The following is an 18,733-nucleotide window of genomic DNA, read 5'->3' on the forward strand; positions in this document are numbered from 1 at the left end:
GTGTTTGTCTCTGTACCTATGTGTCTGAGTGAAGGTCTGTTACTGGTAATAATGAACATGTGACCGGAACCCCAGTTGTCTGCTACCCTCTGTATGACATCCACATCAGAGACTCAAAGAGTCTCTTTGAATGCTCCTCCTGGACTAATTCATCTGGTTGGATTAAACCAGGAGTTTCCACTGTGGGCCCTTGAACATAATTAAGACGACTGCACCCTACCAGCCTTGCCTACATTTTAAAATAGTCTCTGTGTCTTACTTTCATTTAGGGGATAATCAGGCTCTAATTTTTAGAAATACAGTTCCTATAATCTGGTGGTTGTAAACCAGGGCCTCATTACAGAAACGTCTTGAGTATCTTATCTCAGTTTAGGATGACATTTAGGGGTTTTGGTATTACAGAAACATGTTTCCTGACAGCATCAACAAAGAAATCCTATCTTATCTTAGAACAGGACTTTAGCTATTACAGAACTGTCTCAGTGTAGAGATTTCTCAAGTTAGGAATCTCAAATAAAGATAGCATGGGCCCTGTCCTACATTCAGAATAACAGCAGCACTGTTGTTAAGTCTCTATGGCAATGACAATGAAGATGGGGAGCAACATCAACACAGAAATATAATTATTGAAAAGCTACTCAAACTGTGTGATGACATTTCCCACACTGTATATCAATGAGTATATATCAGCTGCCAGGACGATTCATTTTGAATTTGATCGCCGAAAAGGAGGCATAGAGCTCCGGCAGAGGTGACAAGAGAGAGCCAGTTATCCATTTCGAGTTGCCTACCGGTACATTCTAATAAAAGATACAGTCTTGTGTACATTGTATACATGACAGGACGAGTGCCGTACGAAGAATCAAATTTAAAGTTATAGTTTGGATTTCTAAAGATATCTTTGAAACTCAAGTAAAGATAGGACAAGCAGTTAAGGTATTTTTCTGTAATGAGGTCCCAGAAGTATAATGTTGTCAGTCCGCTGTTGGCTACAATTTAAGCCACATTTTTCGGTTATATTTGTTCACATTTTGACAAAGTCACCCTATTAAAAGTATGCAGAATCAGCTATTAGCAGTTTCTATTTGCAATATACCCATGGATGCACAGACAGCTATCACTGGAGTACTTTGTTATTGAAGAAAACTTCAAAATGTGATGATTCTCAGGCAAGTTTTGCAGGGGCACCTTTTTCTATGATTACTAAGCAGATTTGTTTATCTATTTATTTTCTTGTGATGGACATGACGATAATAATATCCACACAAAGTGCAGGTCACACTGCATCTAAATATATGTGTATCATGTCTGTGTGTTTAGATTTGAATGACTCAGAGAAGCAGTATGATGGTTGACGCAATCAAGTGTTTAAAGGTCCCATACTCTGTACCTGTATTCACCCTCTGTCCGAAACACTCCAATTTTTTTCCCCGCCAGAAAAAGCCTCGGTCAGCATTTCAGGGTCTTCTACATCTGCGTTCTTGGTGACTGTGACGCCATGGTGGCTGCACTTTCTGCCTTTGTAGAGCGTTTCATTGCTTTTCTGTTGCCACAGTAACAGCTTTGGTCCCTGTTTACCTCCTGTCAGCTACGAAGGAACCTATAAAAGAAGGGTCATTACCTCAGTGACAGCATTCAGATTTTGCATTGGTGCCAGACTTGTCCTGAAGTTAATGGGGCAGGCATGGCAAGTCCCACTATTCACCTTTGACTGCAAAATGCTCTTTCAAAATAAAAAAACACACATTACGTGATGTCGACTGACGTCTTTTATCTAAGGCGTTTATTTTCCTGGTTACTGGTCTCCAAACAGATCATGGCTCTCTCTGTCAGCTGCATATAAAGTTAGCTCACCCAAGCCTGTTTGGTCCAGTACATGATGATACATGATCAAACTAGGGCTGTAGTCTCCTGGTTGACTAGTCGTTTATTTGGTCGCTATGCTCTCATCCGACCACATTCTCAATAGTCGAATAATCGCTGTGTTACTTTCATAAGGAGAAAAGTGCTACATCAGCAGCTTTCCAGGATTAATCCATTATTTCTTGCGGCAGGGGAACAGGCTAAGTTACATTGTTGACAGAGAGTTGGACTCGCCCCCCTCACGCTCAGCGTCGCAGTGATGCAGACCTCCTGTCAGTTTCTGTAAGCTGAGACCATTTCCCTCAGTGGAAACAAAGCTTGTATTTACTTGTATTTCACAGATAAGAAACAATAAATTGTGAAGACAGTAAAGCCTCCACTAAAATAGCATTTTAAGTCGTGTGTGTGATTTATCCTGGCTTCATATGAGCAGAGGAAATCTCGGCTCATTGCTAGGCTAATTTATACAGTGTAAAATGCCATAGGCTTGTGCTAATAACATTAGCATGTTGTATTTACTTGGAAAACGTGTTTAGTATAAGACAGTTGTTTTGTCGGTGAATGTTGTGAGTTGTAATGGAGCCAAATTATGTGCCGTTACCTTTGATTAATGTTGCTGTTGTCCCTGGTTTCGTATGAGAAGAGGAAAAGATCGCGAGACGCTAGGCTAATTTATACAATGTAAAATGCCATAGACTTGTGCTAATAACGTTAGCATGTTGTATTGGTGGGGGAAATGTGTCCAGTGTTTGTCTGTCAGTTCTGCGATTTATAGTGAAGCCAGTTTGCGTACTTGTGTTTGAAATTGTCTCGATTAAGCCAGGTTTAATGTGTGTTTTGAATCAACTATATAAATAAAGTTTGATTTGAACTAAACTTTACAGCACTTAACACAGTCCTCCACCGCCGACTAGTGTTTTGGAGGTGTAACTGCAGAGTGACAGACACACCACCGCAGAAGTAAAAATAATGTGCAGATTTATTTTTTCCCACGACTAATTGATTAGTTGAAGATTATGTGCGACTTTAGTCAGAGATTAGATCAAGATTTTCTTTGGTTGACTACAGCCCTAGATCAAACAACGCATTTCTGACCTGTTATCACTGACCAGACTTCAATTAAACAGATCACAGATCGTCACTGTGCCGCAGGTACATCAGCAGGTATGTATTTGATTTTCCTTCTTTTACAGTTTCCTTGTCAGCTACTGCAACAAACATTCCAACAGCAAATATAAAAGGACCCATTCAGAATGTTTATGTTGTCAAGTTTAAAATGGTCTATAAACTATAGTTGTGACATCACAACTTCACGTCCTGCCGGCTCATTTAAAGGTATACTTTAAGAATACAGACTGTGCATTTCTCTGTGGACTGAGCATTTTGACACTTTCACAATACTTATACAGCACCTATACCTGCTTTATAATGAAAAAGGCATGGGCATCAGATTTTTTACAATATGGGACCTTTAAAGAAGAGTAATTGCCTCCATGAGCTGAATGCTCACAGTCCCTGTTGCAGCTCTAACTGCTGACCGTGATAATAAGCAGACAAATCAATGGGCAAAACTACAATTACTGCATTGAGAACACCGTCATGCACCTGTCTCTTTGCCCCATGTCCTCACCCCTTTCAACTCTCCCACACTCTCTGGGGAGGCGCCTCTCACAGTTTGAAAACCCCTGGATTGAACTAATTGTTGAGCAACCTCTATTTGAGTTTAAAGAGATTAGTCACAGCTTAATGATAATGACGATGGTAAAGGATAAATCACAAACACCTGTCCTCATGGTGACCAATTACTCCAATGGATTACAGTGGAGGCTTGGCCAAAAATATCCCCAAAGCACCTGATACAAGCTGGCGTATATTGCTCATCAAGAGTTCTGCTTCCATCGGGGACTAGCTTCAATTTAATTGAGTGTCTTGCACTTTCTGGGACTGCTGCCAAATGTGACTGGTGTCAACACTTGCTGAGCACAAGGACGAAAGTAAAAAGTTTTTGTGCAAAAATGTGTCTGGTGAGGGGAATTAGCAGACAAATTCAAAAAGTTGAGCTGTGGATGGTACTCAGTGGGGAGGAGAGGGACAGCTATGGCTCAGTCTCACTGCTCGTTCATACAGTAAATGAAAAGAAAAGCTATATAACAGGGTGAGTTAGAGAAGAAAAGATGAAGAACAGCAGCAGGTCAGTCGGGGATGAGCGCCCGCTGTGTTGGCTTGATGTGCGTGTTTGGCTTCACCGGTGATAAGAGAGGAAGAGGGCAAGTCATGGGTTGATCCTTCTGCACCTTTTAAAGTGACAAATGACTGTACGGGAGGCGAGTGTAGATAAGCAGAGGGGGGAAGAGAGAGATAGAGAGAGAGTCAGGATGGAAAGGCAGATGCGAGGGGCCGTGGCGGTGTTGGGGTCAGACATGCCGGTGTAACGCCGGTAGCGGCGAGGAGGAGAGGGGCGGTCGCGGTTCAATTCCTCGGCTCTTCATAAAAGACAGCAGCTGGTCGGGGATCTCAGCGAGGACATCTTTGGCCAGCCGGGCCATGCTGAGAACCTGGTTTCCAGATCTGTCGATGTAGTCTCTGAATGGGACAAACTGGAAGCAGGGTAAATATTAGTTTAGTTTAGTTTTTTTTTTTTTTAAACATACTTCAAATATAGAGAAGGTCCCTGTTTCAAAAACACTGATAACATCTCTTTGGAGGCATCATAAATGACGGATAAATCTAGACTTTGTTCTCATAATATTTCAAAAAGCCCCCTTTTCAGACATGAAATACATTGCTGGCTTCTGTGTGTAACAGGTCCTTCGTGTGACATCCAGAGTCTTATAACAGCAAACAACTGTTTGCCATGTAAAGATGTAAGTAATGGCATCCTGAACAGAGAAGAAAGTCACATTCCCTCTGTGTGTGTTGCAATCCAAGCTACTCTATTCTTTGTTGTGGTAGACAGTGTGGCAGTATATGCATGGCAGTGAAGACCCTGTGTATATGTCCCACTGGCTAGCCAATCGCTGCCATTCTGCACTGCGTTCATCAAGCTGTTTTCGCTGATAACACCATCCCAACCCACAACATCATCGCAGACCAAAATGCTTACCCTACAGTGTTCCCTCAGGCTAACATTGTTAGTTCTGTCAGCACTGTTGCTGTCATTAGCGCTGTTAACACTGTTAGCACCATTAGCTAGCCAGCCCGCGTTAGTTAAACTGCAGCCGCATTTTGTTTGAGGCCTACACGACACGCACCTACAAACTGCCCACTATCAGTACAAGACAAACCCACCATGTCAGCAGTTATATAAACCCTGCTACAATGCAATGCTGTAGTGAGCAAATATGAAGCCAACCATAGCAATAACCCCTTTTATGATTCATTCTACATAAAGGTGTGACTCACCTTTTAAGTCACAAGATATAACCCTAACCCTAACCTAAATCACCTGTCTTTTAACCTAACACTGGACAGCTAGCGAAATGCTATCTTAGCATTCTCTTTAGGGCTTCTGTTTATGGACCAAGGGGCAAAGGTGTAGGTATTGTGGGTGGGTCACATATCTGCTCCAGCCACAGCTATACCTACTTGGCCAGCTCAGCCACCTCCAAGTTTAGAACCGTGTGCAAACAACCTGAATCAGACTCTGAATCATAGATCTCCTCTGAATGTCAGCTCCTTTAAAGACTGAAAGCTTTGTGTCAATGTTCACAATGGCTTCATTCAGGACTGTTTTGGAACAATCACTCAAAATGCTTGCATGATGTTTGGCACCTGGTGTGTGAGAGGGAGCAGTTGGAAAGTAATGACATCAGGGGAGAAAAGTGTTTTCTGATCTCTCAGCGGATGCATTAGTGATAGATTTTGGAACTCACCTTGCCGTCGAAGCTTTAATTTATGACCACCGTCAGCATGAGGGACGCTTGGGCCCCCCTCTAACACTGAACCCCCTCAATCATTTTCCCATCACTTTCATCTTTTATTTGCAATTTGTGCTGCCTGCTTTATAATGTCTGACAGTGCACTGCCATAGAATGACCGCACACTGTGTTGTCACTCTTTTGTAATTTGCTTGCATGCTTTATGAAAAGAGTTATGCTGGATGTTCACAAGCTCATCCAAGCAGGTGGCATGGCACCAAAAAGGTGAAAAGATTGAACAGCCTATTATATATTATATTTATTTTTATAAAAAATACCTTTGACAACTTGACGTTGGGGCATTAACTAAGTATTAATCTGTACATATTTTTTCTTTCTTTGTGCATAATAGATGATTATTAAATCTTTATTTCAAGGGCTGCAACTAACAGGTAATTTATGGTCTTTGTTTAGGTCTATGAGCTAGGAAAAAGAAAAATGGCCAACCAAATTTCCAAAGGACCAAGCTGACTTGCTTTGTCTGACATTCACATATTCAAATACACTATTGAAATTACCATCATAAAAGTAAGAAAACAAGAAATTGTTTTGTTTGACATGCTACAACCAGTACAGTCTTGGCAATTTTTGCTCAGTAAATTAACAGAGAAAGATCTCCATCAATTTAGCATTGGGTTTCTGTATCATTGTCCAGCCTACTCGCATCCCGAAGTCGTCGAATACTGCCTGTCTGTGTCCGTGTCAGTGATTTTGGCATCAAACACCTGACAACAACGGCATGTGTGACGGCATGATACATGGCAGGGCAGTGTAAGTATGTAACGCAGCTGGATGTAACCTTTCACGGTGTCATGATACACCTCTGGGTGGGGTAAAGTTCAAACGCTGCCAATAAGGACATAATATAAGGAGCTGGAAAGTCCCTACAGGGCGGGAGGGGTGGGGGATGGGTGCAACAAACCCCGGATTTGCACCAGGGAGAGTGGTGTTCACTTCCCATTTGAAGGTAGAGCAAACTATGTTTTTTTTTCTTCTAAACTTAACCATGTGCTTTGAGGCACCGAACCCCCCCAACCGCTCAGGGCACCTGACCAAGGCAGCCCCCTCACTCTGACATCTCTCCACTTTGTGTATGTGTGTGTCTTTCCGACCTGTGTGTTAATGACAAAAGAGTGAAAAAATTGAATTTCCCCTCAGGGGGATTAATAAAGTATATAAAATTAAATTAAACAAAAAAACATTCTAAGGTAAGGCAAACACAATGATTCTTATTTTCAGGTGACTACAAACTAATGAAAACATAGTTATGCGTATTATATACCATTTCTGCCAATAGATGCCACTAAATCCTACACAGTGGACCTTTTAACTCTCTCTTTTGCAACACACTTAAGAAAGGAGGTATTAAAACTCTGTACATGTAAATTTAGATGTCGATACTGCAACTGCAATCAAGAAATACTTCACAGTAATAACATATATGTATTTTGACCATGACTGCAATCAGACACACGTCTCCACCTGCACAAACTGCTCACAGGTAAATGTACAGTTCTTTAAATAAATCTTTGTAACTGGCACTTAGCAGGTAGACGCTGAGTACAAGTCAAGTTTATATTTAAGACAATTGTCCAGTTCATGGTACATAAGTGGAAGTCAAGGGGAGAAATGACTTTCATTTATAACAGGAATAAAATAATGTCAGCAATGTCACTGCAGTGAAGGCAGTCATCATACAGAATCAATAACAGTAAGAATGCATGAAAATGCAAAGTGAGTAACCTTTGTTCTTTTTAGCTACAAGTGTAAACATCCTGTTTGAATTATTGTCATTAATAAGGTTAAAAGGAATAGTGTGAGCATGCAAATATAATTACTGTTGTTAGAATAACTAAGTGGAGGGACAGGACTGTGAAAATATGATAGCAATATTGGATGAAAGCATAAATGATCCACTTATTAACCTTGCTGGGTCAAGCATATTTTATGTCTTTATTGTAATGCATAATGCATGGATGTTTTACAAAACTCTTTCTGTGTTCATCGAAGGCAGCAAAACACAGTAATTAAGTCAAAGCTTTTATCAGAATACACTGAGGATTACTGTCATGAAATATGATATTAATGTTGGAATTAGAAATGGATGATTCTTTTGCAGTAAATAGACAATTCTGTGAAGGAAGGTAGTCGCACAATTGTAGTGTGTTGGATCCAGTAATCTAAAGAGGACTGATATGTTGAATGTTGGTAATTTCTTTTTGTTTGTTTGTTTTTTGCATCATCCCTATGAATGTGCAGCTATCTTCCTTCACACCTGTGCTTTCATCACACCGATGACTGAGCACTGATTGCTCACCGTGGTAGGATGTTTGGTCCGACTGCTCTTTGTGGATGGACATGGTGGCAGACTTGTGTATTCTGTTGGATGTTGAGTGTTTAGATGGAAGCACGAGGGGAGGAGTGGTGTTTTCATCTTTAGTCCTGACTTGTTTATCACACATCACTTACACGTTCTCTGGTTCTCCTTATTCATTTGGTTTAAAACCAAAGAATCGCCAAATAGACACATGTGCGTTCTTTTTGCTAATGAAAGTGGACATTTTGCCTGCTGGAGTTAAAGCTATGGTGACATGGGTAATAATGTACAGCTTCACATGTATGCTTGCGTGTGGTTACTTCTTTTTTTTAACGCTATAGCAATGCTGTGAAGCAAAGAGAAAACAAGAGAATGAGAATAAATATAGTGCAAAATTCATAACAGGCTCAGTTTAAGATGGGTATTGTTTGAAGAATCACAACACCAGTACCCTTAAAGCGATACCAATACCAATAAAGTACTTGATTTGATAACCTTTATGTTAATGGAGTAGCGTGTTATATACCATAAAACTGTAATTAATTATTTGCTTCAATCACTGAACTCGGCCAGTGTATATTTGGGACAGGCATCTATGGAACAGTCCTTTAATTCATTTTGCACAAAACACTTGCTCAGCAAGGATGCAAAAACACTATCAAGTTGTTTATTCAAACCAGTATGAATATTATTTTCTCATTCTATCTAGCTCCGAGAGATAGTACATCAGAGAGAGAGAGAGAGTTATGATGCTCTGTTTATGGCACCCTGCTTAGCAACACAACACTTCTCTTTATCCTTTTAAACAATATCCACAACTTGGATTCATTTTTATGAAAGCTTGTTTTGATACTTTGATTGGTGGACCCTAACAGACTTAAAGAATATTAACATGGACACATAGAAATCTGGACACATTCAACAGGGACTTCACTAATGTGCATGAGCTGCGTCACCGTCAAGCACAGAGAAGCTTGGATTACAACACACACAGACGAAATGTGACTACACTACATCTTTACATAGCAAACAGTTGTTTGCTGATATAATAAGCCTTTGACTATCACATACAGAACCTTTAACGCACAGATGAAGCCAGCTCATTCACATATTACTGCCTCAGAGGTAAGCTGTCACCACCTTTGTTGTCTTTCTTGTTATCCATGCTGGTAAATCTGTATTTATTCCTGTATTCTTTAGTGCTCATGGTTTCAGTTCAAGCTAACGATGTGTGTAGTATCTCCATACTGACAACAGTTTAAACCTCTATGTTTGTATGTGTGATCTAAGCAGCTAACTAACGTTAACTCAAGCAGGTAGCCAATGATTTTGTGAGCTTTAAGATGTTTTAAATCCCAAGAACTTGACAACAAACTCGGCAATGGCAACCAAACTTGGACGTCTAATTGAGACCAGTATTTATTTTCAAAAACGTGTAGCCACACCTAGTTAGTAAAAGGAACTCTGCATTTCAAGGGGATACATTTTTAATTAGAATTTTAGGGTAGCCATAATTTTCTATGTTTTCGTGGCATCTCAGCACACTGATCCTCTAACTCCTTCAGACACACTTCTTGACCTCACCAGACCCCCGGTGCACAAAGGATCGAATGCAGATATCGTTTGACTGGAGACTTTTTTGATACTACTCTGTCCTGGGTTATTTCATTTAGTGCCTTAAAAGGTATTGAGTACTGATAAACACCCCAAGGCATTGCATAATTGAATAATGTTCTGTTGTCATGAGCATTTGAGGACCATTACTGTAGCCAACCAATATTATGTTGAGCGATAATCTCATCACACCACTCAAGCCTACACTTGGTGTGCGTTCTTCCTCTCTCTCATCCAGTAAATAGCCACTGCCACTTTACTGGAATTACATTTTTGCTATCTTATATAATATACTCACACGCCTCCTTTCAACATCTAGGCACTACACTGTACATTTATCATTGTAAGCGCTCATTTATCATTGCACCCTATGCTCTGCCAGCTGACTGGCCAGTCTTCTCCGCTACTCCCCAAAAAATTCTGAAGTACATGGTTATCAGAGGCCATTGTGTTTTCTTTCTATTTGTGTTCTCATATCGGGCTTTCTGAAATTACTATTTACTGTTGCCAGATCTGGTTTTATCAGTCCCTGATGGGGTTACTGCTCCCTCTTATAAAACTCATTGCTAAACAATTTAAAAAAAAGAGCTGCTCTCTCTTGTTGACTTTAAAAGTAATGATGGATGAAGTGTCTTTGAGGGCAGACTCAGTGAGGAAATGTCTTCCCAGTTTTGTAGTGACCAGTAAACCCTTTTTTTCAGGCAATGAAAGCACTTTTTTTTAGCCTTAATAACTTTAATTTTAGGAATAATTACTCTCAGATTGTGGTGGGGAGATTTGAGTAGTGTCATCAATTTAGTAATGACATGACAGCAGCTGTAAATGTGCTGGGTTCAATTTGAAGTGAAGATGGAGTCATCAAAGAGGCACAACAGGAGGTTTCTCACCTACAGTATGCAATCAGTTAGATACAATGTTTCACAAGGGTTGAGATGCGCCTTACAAGAGTGCTCTAGTCTTTTTTGCTGCGGTGACCAGGAAAAAGTATAGTGCAGCAAGGGGTGTTTAAGAGATTCAAGAGTCTGGATTTTTAAATGCTTTGATTTACATACTGAGGCAGTACAGACAGTGAAAAACTGTGCAAAAGTACAAACATTTCAGTCAGTTGTCGACTTTGCTCGGTGCAAAATGAGACAAGCATGATGAGTCACCCTATATGTGGGTTACTCTACAGGTGCACCCAGTCAGTCATCAGGGCTTGATTGAGCTCACATAAAGCCAATTGCCAGGAGGTCAAGTCATTACAAACGTACCAATATAACTCTAGCACTGACGCATTCCCACACACATACTGGTAGAAAGAGGAAATAGAAGAGATATATCTGAATTCACACTGGAGTAAGCTTTGATCCACATTTCCACCATGACCATCAGGAATCATTATGTCAATGCTACAGAATGCCAAATCCTGTGTAGTAATGTGTTGAGTCTTGCAACAGCTGACCTAGGATCAGCATGGCAGCCAGCACTTGGATGTTCATGGATTCTGATTATAAGTTGTCTCCTTGTTTTTCCTACATATTAGATGCCACATTTGATACAGGCAAGAAGGTAGACGACATTACTAAAGCTGCATGTTATCAGTTTTGTACTCTATTGTCACATAGCTGGTAAAAGTGTTGACCTTTTTACAATTAGAACATGCAGGGTGTTTTAATTTGCAATGCAAATGATTCAGATACAAAGCATTTTTGTAGGTATAATTTTGGAAGGAGCTAGTATTAATAAATTATTTCAAAGAATAAAATGTGGCCCATGTTGTGCATCGTATTAAGAAGTACAATACCGGCCCTGTATTGGTATATAAATCTATTTCCCTGTCCTATAAATGATTTCTCTCCATTCATTTAGATTGACTTTGAGTCAGGTTCACATCCTCTTTGAGCCAAGAGGCAAAATTACAGGACCATTTATCCACAGTGCCATGGTGCCACAAGATAAGATAAGCCAGTTATTCCTCTTTTGTTCCCTGGCTTTTATCTTGGCACCATGGCTTGTGGGTCACTCTTCGGAGATTACATGGTGGTGTTCTTGTTACATTGTTCATTGGTTGCTCATTCAAATGCTGAAAATGACAAATGTTCATATCCTCTTGCATGCTAAAAATATTCACTCTCTCTCAAAAGCAATTTTGGAGGTGGCGTGACAATACTAAGGCCACATCCACACCAATGCATTCTTATTTTAAACAGCGTTATAAAATGAAAACGATCGCAGTGCACAAGAATTTTAGCACAATTTCAGCAATAAAGCTGAAATCCAATGTACTCAGAACTCGGGAAAAACGACCTGCAACTTGAAAAAGTGCAATGGAACAGTCACTCAAGTTGGAAGTCCGGGGTAAAATCCATCTCGCTCAAGTTTGCCGACATACGTAATGTCACAGCAACATGGCGGTACACAGTAAACTGGGCAGAATGACATTTTCATATGACTAATAAGACCCACTGCGAAGTGAACATCTGTGCTTGTGTCATTTTGTTGAAAAGTCTCTGTTTCCGTCCAGACTAAAACACGACCCTTGAGTTTCCAAACTAAAACGGGATCAGCAGCAATTTCAAAAGGTCTCTGTTTAAGGGCTTCCAAAACAGCGGAGTAGTGTGTGTGCTAGGCGTACACCTAGCAATAGTTACACATCTAAAACAAAAATGTATTACTGTGGATGTAGCCTAAATTTCTTGGGAAGTAAGAGAAATATGTGACTTTGCACTGGAGACCACTGTAGGTGTGGGAGAAAAAAAATTCACATCAGAACTGCAAATCTTATTTACTACAATTCTAAATCAATTCACAGGTTGAAATAAAAAATAGACATTATCAATTGCGATGGGGAAGTATATTACCAAAACTTAATATGCCATCACCCAGAGACTTATCGTATTGGAGGACCACACTCCAGTAATGACAAACAAGCGGACCAACCAACACACACTGCAACACTTTCAGTCAGCTCTGGTCAGTTGTAACAGCCTTTTCCACGAACATTTACATTGAATTAAAGGTCCAGTGTGTATAATTTAGGGGGATATACCGGCAGAAAATAAATATAATATTCATTACTTTGTTAACATTGGTGTTTTATCACATGTACATAAACATCATTGAGTTTTTATTACCTTAAAATGAGCCGTTTACTTCTACAGTACATACCAAGCAGGTTTCTGCCATGGAGTCTGACATGTTGTTTTACAGTAGCTCAGAATGGACAAACCAAACACTGGCTCTAAATAGGGCCAATAGCATTTTCGGTTTGGCAACCATAGTTCTTCTACACACTTGGCACACGGGAGAAAGTTCAGTTGGTTGCAATCTGCAACCTCACCACTAGATGACACTAAGTCCTACACCACAGACACAAATATATATTCTGTTCTGATGCTGCCTCATTCATAAAGTATGTAGGAACATATCTTAGAAGATTGTGGGATTGAATGGGTTAAAACTGACCCTTTGATTTTATATTAATGGATGGATTTTAAGTTGTGTGTAGGGTGAAGTCAGAGTCACGGTATTGAACCCTTGATCAAGACACTGAGCTTGCTCCGTGACCCACTGTAGATGGGTATTGTATATTTTATGAGGCAATTCCCAGTGTGTGTTTGAGTGTGTGTTATGAATGTAAGCCATCCCCCTTCAGGGAAAATTCCCCCATGCAGCTGCTGTTGACAGAAACATGCTCAAGTTCAACCTGCGACATTAACCAGAATTATGATGAGTACCTGTACAATGTCTCTCTCAGCAAGACGTCCTCTGGAGGACACTCGCACCTCATCTCCATCCAGCTCCTCCATAGCTAAAAGGAGAGAAAACGACAGAGAGAGAATGACTCAATACTGGAGCCACCCAGGGAGAATTAAAAAAGGAACGGGATGCTCTTTTGTATTTTCATAACGTAATTGCCCAAGTGGAACACAGCATGGGGAGTAGGAACAGGTATTCAGAGGAGAATGGTTAGAACACTTTGTGCACCTAAGGTGCTATTTCTTAAGCAAAAATGATGTGCAATTACACTGCACGTCAGAAAAAGAAAATAACTTTAGCCACACATGGAGAGAGGTCAATAGCTTAAAGGTGTAGCTGCAGGAGTACTTTCACAGAGCCATTGCAACTGTGGCCAGACATAGAGGTGCTTGCTCTAAAATTGCGCTCTGGTGGAGATGTCATTCTGAGAGGTCTTCAAAAACAGAACCTGCACAACAGTGTGTATCCTGCATCTGGAGTCGCTCTGGCAAAGGTACAAAACAGCCTGGATGTGTGGTGCTGCCACTGAAAAGGTGGCTGAGCACAACGTGAGGTCAAATCAGCACACAGACACACATGGAACCAGAATGCATTAGAGGATAAACACCAGAAATGACAGCGTAGTACTGACAGTGACAAACTAGAGATTAAAAAATAACCATGTTCAGAAATGGAGTACACAGAGACTAAAAGAGCAAATAACAGAGGCAATTAGGCCTGGCAGTAAAGTGTAGACACACACACACACACACACTGAGCACACACTCTGAGGTGCTATTGAGCCAGTTTGACCTTGTGACCCCCAAACATGCCTGAGCGCTTTCCCTATCAAACCCACCATTCAGCTGCTTAAACAAGTAGAAAATGATGGGCCATCCAACTCAGTGATGAGGCGTTAAGTCGTTACACCCTGCTGAGCACCAACAGACTGCACACATACACACACACAGTCCCCACTTTAAAGTCATTGATCTGTGGACTGTTAAATGACTGCACACTTGACTCCATTGACTTTTGGCCCAGCTTCCCCAGGAGGTGGAGCAGCGTACTGGTTTATATGAAGAACCAATTATGACACAGCTGCTGTAGTGGCTTCCTGTTTGCTCGAAAGAGTTCCATCAAGTCAGGTAAAAGCCAAGGTCAGAGTTTCAAAAAACACATCACATATTTGTGTCTTTACAGTGTCAAGGTTGTTGGATTAATTAAGTTAACATTTCAAATGTGTTCAGTGCACAAAGCCTTTGCTTCCTGTTGTGAAATAATGCTCACCTAAATGCCTTACTGAAAGGCAGACAGTGTAGAATTTGACCACTAGTGGCGCTATAGTGCAATATCTTTTTAAGGTCCCAAGCGGTAGCCTCCGGGGCTGAGAAATGAAGCCAGCATGGAGGTCCCAAAAACCGCAGTTCACTTGAGGCCACTTGAGACTGGCTCCAGAAGCCAGTCAATGCCCATGGACCCCCATAGTAAAATGCCCAACTTTACAGCAGAAATAAACATGTTTACAGCCTGAAACATAAAATTGTTTTGGTCTCTATAGCTCATTTTAACATTCATAACCACTGTGCTGAGAGTTATTTTTAACATAACTTAGCTGTTTACATTTTATTAAGGCTTAAAGTTGCACATAGTTAAGGGCGGGCTGCTTTGAGTGACAGGTCCAGCCCAAACAGAGGGTGTTTCTCAAAGTCAAGGAAGGATCCTCAAACAGACGAATTTTCTTTGACTCTGAGAAACACCCATAGTCACTTGTGGCTGCAAAAAACCAAGATGGTGACAGCCATAATGCCAAACTCGAGGCTTCAAAACAGGAGTCCACAAACAGTAACAGTCCCTATATTAACTATGTGAGAACCAACATTCAGCATTTTGGTAAGGAATAGGAAACCTTCAACCAGAGATATTGGATAAAGCGAGATACCCCACTCAGCTCACTTCCTGATTCAGTGACGTCAGCGCCACGCCCCTGTAGGAGACTTGCGGCAGCTCTGAATGTATTGTCATCAATGAGGAAAATGAACGTGATCACAATTTATGGTCAATTCTTTCGCCCTATAGTCACTAAAGTAAATATTGGGTTCATTTTCCACAAGCCACACATCTTACCAACATTCTGACACTAAAGCTGCATTTTTCATCCGTGCAGATCAAGAGAAAGTTAATTTTGTTTGAGCCCTGTCCGTCTCAGAAGTTCTCACGAGATCTCGTGATCTTGATAAACAGGCAGTAAAATCAGGCGCAAAATCACAGTTAGCTTACATTTGTATTTTCATTCCCAAAGGAAGCAGACAGGTAAGCTAGTGTCACTTTCAGTCAGCACTGTGGGTGGGCCAACTGTCACGTCAGAGATACTGGATGAGATGAGATATTGGATAAAGCAGGCTCTGATTGGAGGGAGAGCTAACCACGCCCACTTAGGAGACAGGAAGAGTAACCGTTTTCTTAACATTGGATAAGCCTCCGGTGGGGTATCTCCTTTATCCAATATCTCTGCTTCAACTGAATTGTAACATGTCGTGCTCAGGGACTGTTTAGAGACCCAGACGGGAAACATACGTAGCTCTTTAGTTTTCTTTATTTACACGTTCCTTCCATAACACACATACCTCCGGTCCCTCACCTTATATGTTCCCCACATAACCAGGTACACACATACGTTCCTACTACACATCTGCTCCCGCTACAGAATCACTGCCTAAACCCCTCCCTAAACACCAATGTCCAATCATAGCACATATCTTGATAGGTTAAGCATGGCCATGGAGAAGTGGGTGCTGAGGGTGCTGCAGCACCCCCTATTGACAAGGAGAGAAACAACAGTCAAATAGTTGGCTACCATAACCCTTGGTATATAACATTTGTTTTAGATTTTGAATATATATGGGGGGAAAAGATGTTTAAAATGTGCTAATTTAACTAATTTAACTAACTTAGCCAACAACTAACTTAATGTGACATGGAAGTGTCAGGAGCAGTTCATGGGTCAGCTAAACTTGGGGAGAGATTTGCGGTAGCGGGAGCTAATCAATAGCTGAACAGCCTGAGAAGGACCAGAACAACAGTTGTTTTAGAGCGGCTTCCCAAATCCATAAAATCAGTGTTCATTTCATTGACAGAAATGACAATGACAATTTTTCTTTTTTTTGTCAATGACCTTTTTTTCATGACAAAAACAAAATGATGACGAACTAAAAATAGATCTTGATAATAAAAACTGAGACGTAATCTATGCTTCATTTTCGTTGACGAGACAGGACGAAAATGTTCATGGTGGAATATCGGACAATAAAAGCCAAGAACAGCTGTGTTTGCAATTATCTTCAAATGCTGAATAAGTGACAGGCTGGTAAACTCCAGTAAACAGTTGGCACCAGGATGTTTCATTAGCCACTGAACGGCAGTGGAGCAAGCAGCCACCGGCCACCGACTGCTGGACTTCACAGCTAATCCCTATGGGACTCAGTCTACACTTGAAAAGGTTCATGGTTTGATGCTGTTTGACAGGCAGGGAGGTGACTCAGTCATCAACTACCAAATACAACTACTAAGTACTACAACTATTAACTGACAGGGGCGGAGCTGAGCTAACAGTCAATTACCTAATATCAATTATGAAGTGTTATTTGATTAAAGTTGACTATATGCTGCAGTTTACTCAAAGAACAAAATTTCTGTAAATGACTACTTTACACACCAAAATCAAGACTCCTTATAATTCTAACACTACAGTCATTGAATATTCAGTTCTAATAAGGTTGTGTGTAAAGCTATTTAAATATATATATATAATACATAAGGACATGTTTCCTTTCATCTATTTTGAAAATACCGTTGTGCAAATGTCAAAGACAGACAAAGTCCTCCTGCTTGGATCAAAGGCAACTTTGGTAAACTATTCACATTATAAAACAAGAATAATTTCAAACACAAACACTTCCCAAAAGGCAGCAGATCACATCAGGCTATACAACTGAAAAGCATCTCTCATGCTTTGAAGTTAAAAACTCAAAATAAAGAATAATAAAAATCAAAACTTGTACATTAGGAGGAGTGTTTCAATTTGTTCCTCCTTGGCCATATGACAATGTAAATGCCAACTGCTTCAGTAACATTTTATTGCATTCTGCTTTTGCATCTCAAGGCTGCTTAAAAGCTAACCTCAGGGCATGCTGCTAACAAGTGCTTGTGAATTTTGCAATGCATTATGTGCATCAATCTACATACTGTGTATTCCTTGTGCATATATGCTCGCGCCAAAGGGGCTGAAAAGAATCTGGGCGGTGGCTAACGTTAAGCCCTGGATCTACCAAGAAGGAATATCTTCCTTTATTAAAGTGAGTTTTTAATGTAAATCCTCCACATCATGCAAACACATGGTGCATACTGAACATTTCATGGATTTTCCCACTGAAAAAGAATACAAAATCAGGCCGTTGATAACATGCAAAACAAATAATGTAATATATCTTTGCTTTTGGCCATAAAGATAAATATTACATCCGTAAAATGTGAAAAAACTTGAACCCTGAAAAAACAGGTTTGATTAGAAACCATTAATATAGATATAGACATGGTAAAATTTAAAATGCATTGGTGTTAAAAAAACAGGTGATTTTGACTAGAATGTTTCTGGATATGTACCATTAAAATCAAACACTTTAATGGCCTGTAGTTTGCCTTTGGACTTTGGGTATCAGCTGAGTAATAAATGCTTCTTCGCCTGATGTCCACAGTGTATTGTAGATATTGTACAAGTCCTTCCTTTCTTAATTTTACAATGTAAACACTATAGATACAGCTGTAAGTGTTCAGTGTCTTTATAAGAATGTAAATTAACATTTGATATGTGAAGAAATCTGATTAAATAGTCACATTTTTATTTAAAGCCACAGTGTGTAGGAATTTCTCCCATCTAACGCTGAAATCATATATTGCATTCAAACGGATAGCGCACTCTAGCGCCTCACTGTTTCAAATGCGTATTGCAACAACTGTAGCCGCTGTGTACCAAAAAGCTATGATAACATTGATGAAACCATGTCATCCGATACTTCATGGAGTATTCATTCAGGCTCCTACACAGACACACGTGACGTGAGTTGACAAACCCCCTCCTCACCATGCTGGCTGTGTAGGCTGACCAAACGTCCTCTTTTGCCCGGACATGTCCACTTTTCACGTCCCGTCCGGGGCGTCCGGGGCGTCCGGGGGTCTTTTATAAACTGATGATAATGTCCAGTTTTCCGTGTGTTTGTGTGTGTGTGTGTGTGTGTGTGTGTGT

General features: G+C 40.4%; 1 protein-coding gene across 1 annotated transcript in view; it reads right to left on the minus strand.

The window, feature by feature from the left end:
- Window positions 1-4,202: 4,202 nt before the first annotated feature.
- Window positions 4,203-18,733, minus strand: part of cpne9 (copine family member IX) — a 122,718-nt gene continuing 108,187 nt past the window's right edge. Inside the window, exons 19-20 of the mRNA XM_050066249.1 lie at window positions 13,431-13,504; window positions 4,203-4,460 (exon numbers count right to left, since the gene is read on the minus strand). Coding sequence (XP_049922206.1) covers window positions 4,278-4,460; window positions 13,431-13,504 — 257 coding nt within the window. The 3' untranslated portion in view covers window positions 4,203-4,277. The remainder of the gene's footprint in view (window positions 4,461-13,430; window positions 13,505-18,733) is intronic.

The sequence above is a fragment of the Epinephelus moara genome, chromosome 16, assembly GCF_006386435.1.
Source record: "Epinephelus moara isolate mb chromosome 16, YSFRI_EMoa_1.0, whole genome shotgun sequence".
Classification (NCBI taxonomy): Eukaryota; Metazoa; Chordata; class Actinopteri; order Perciformes; family Serranidae; genus Epinephelus; species Epinephelus moara.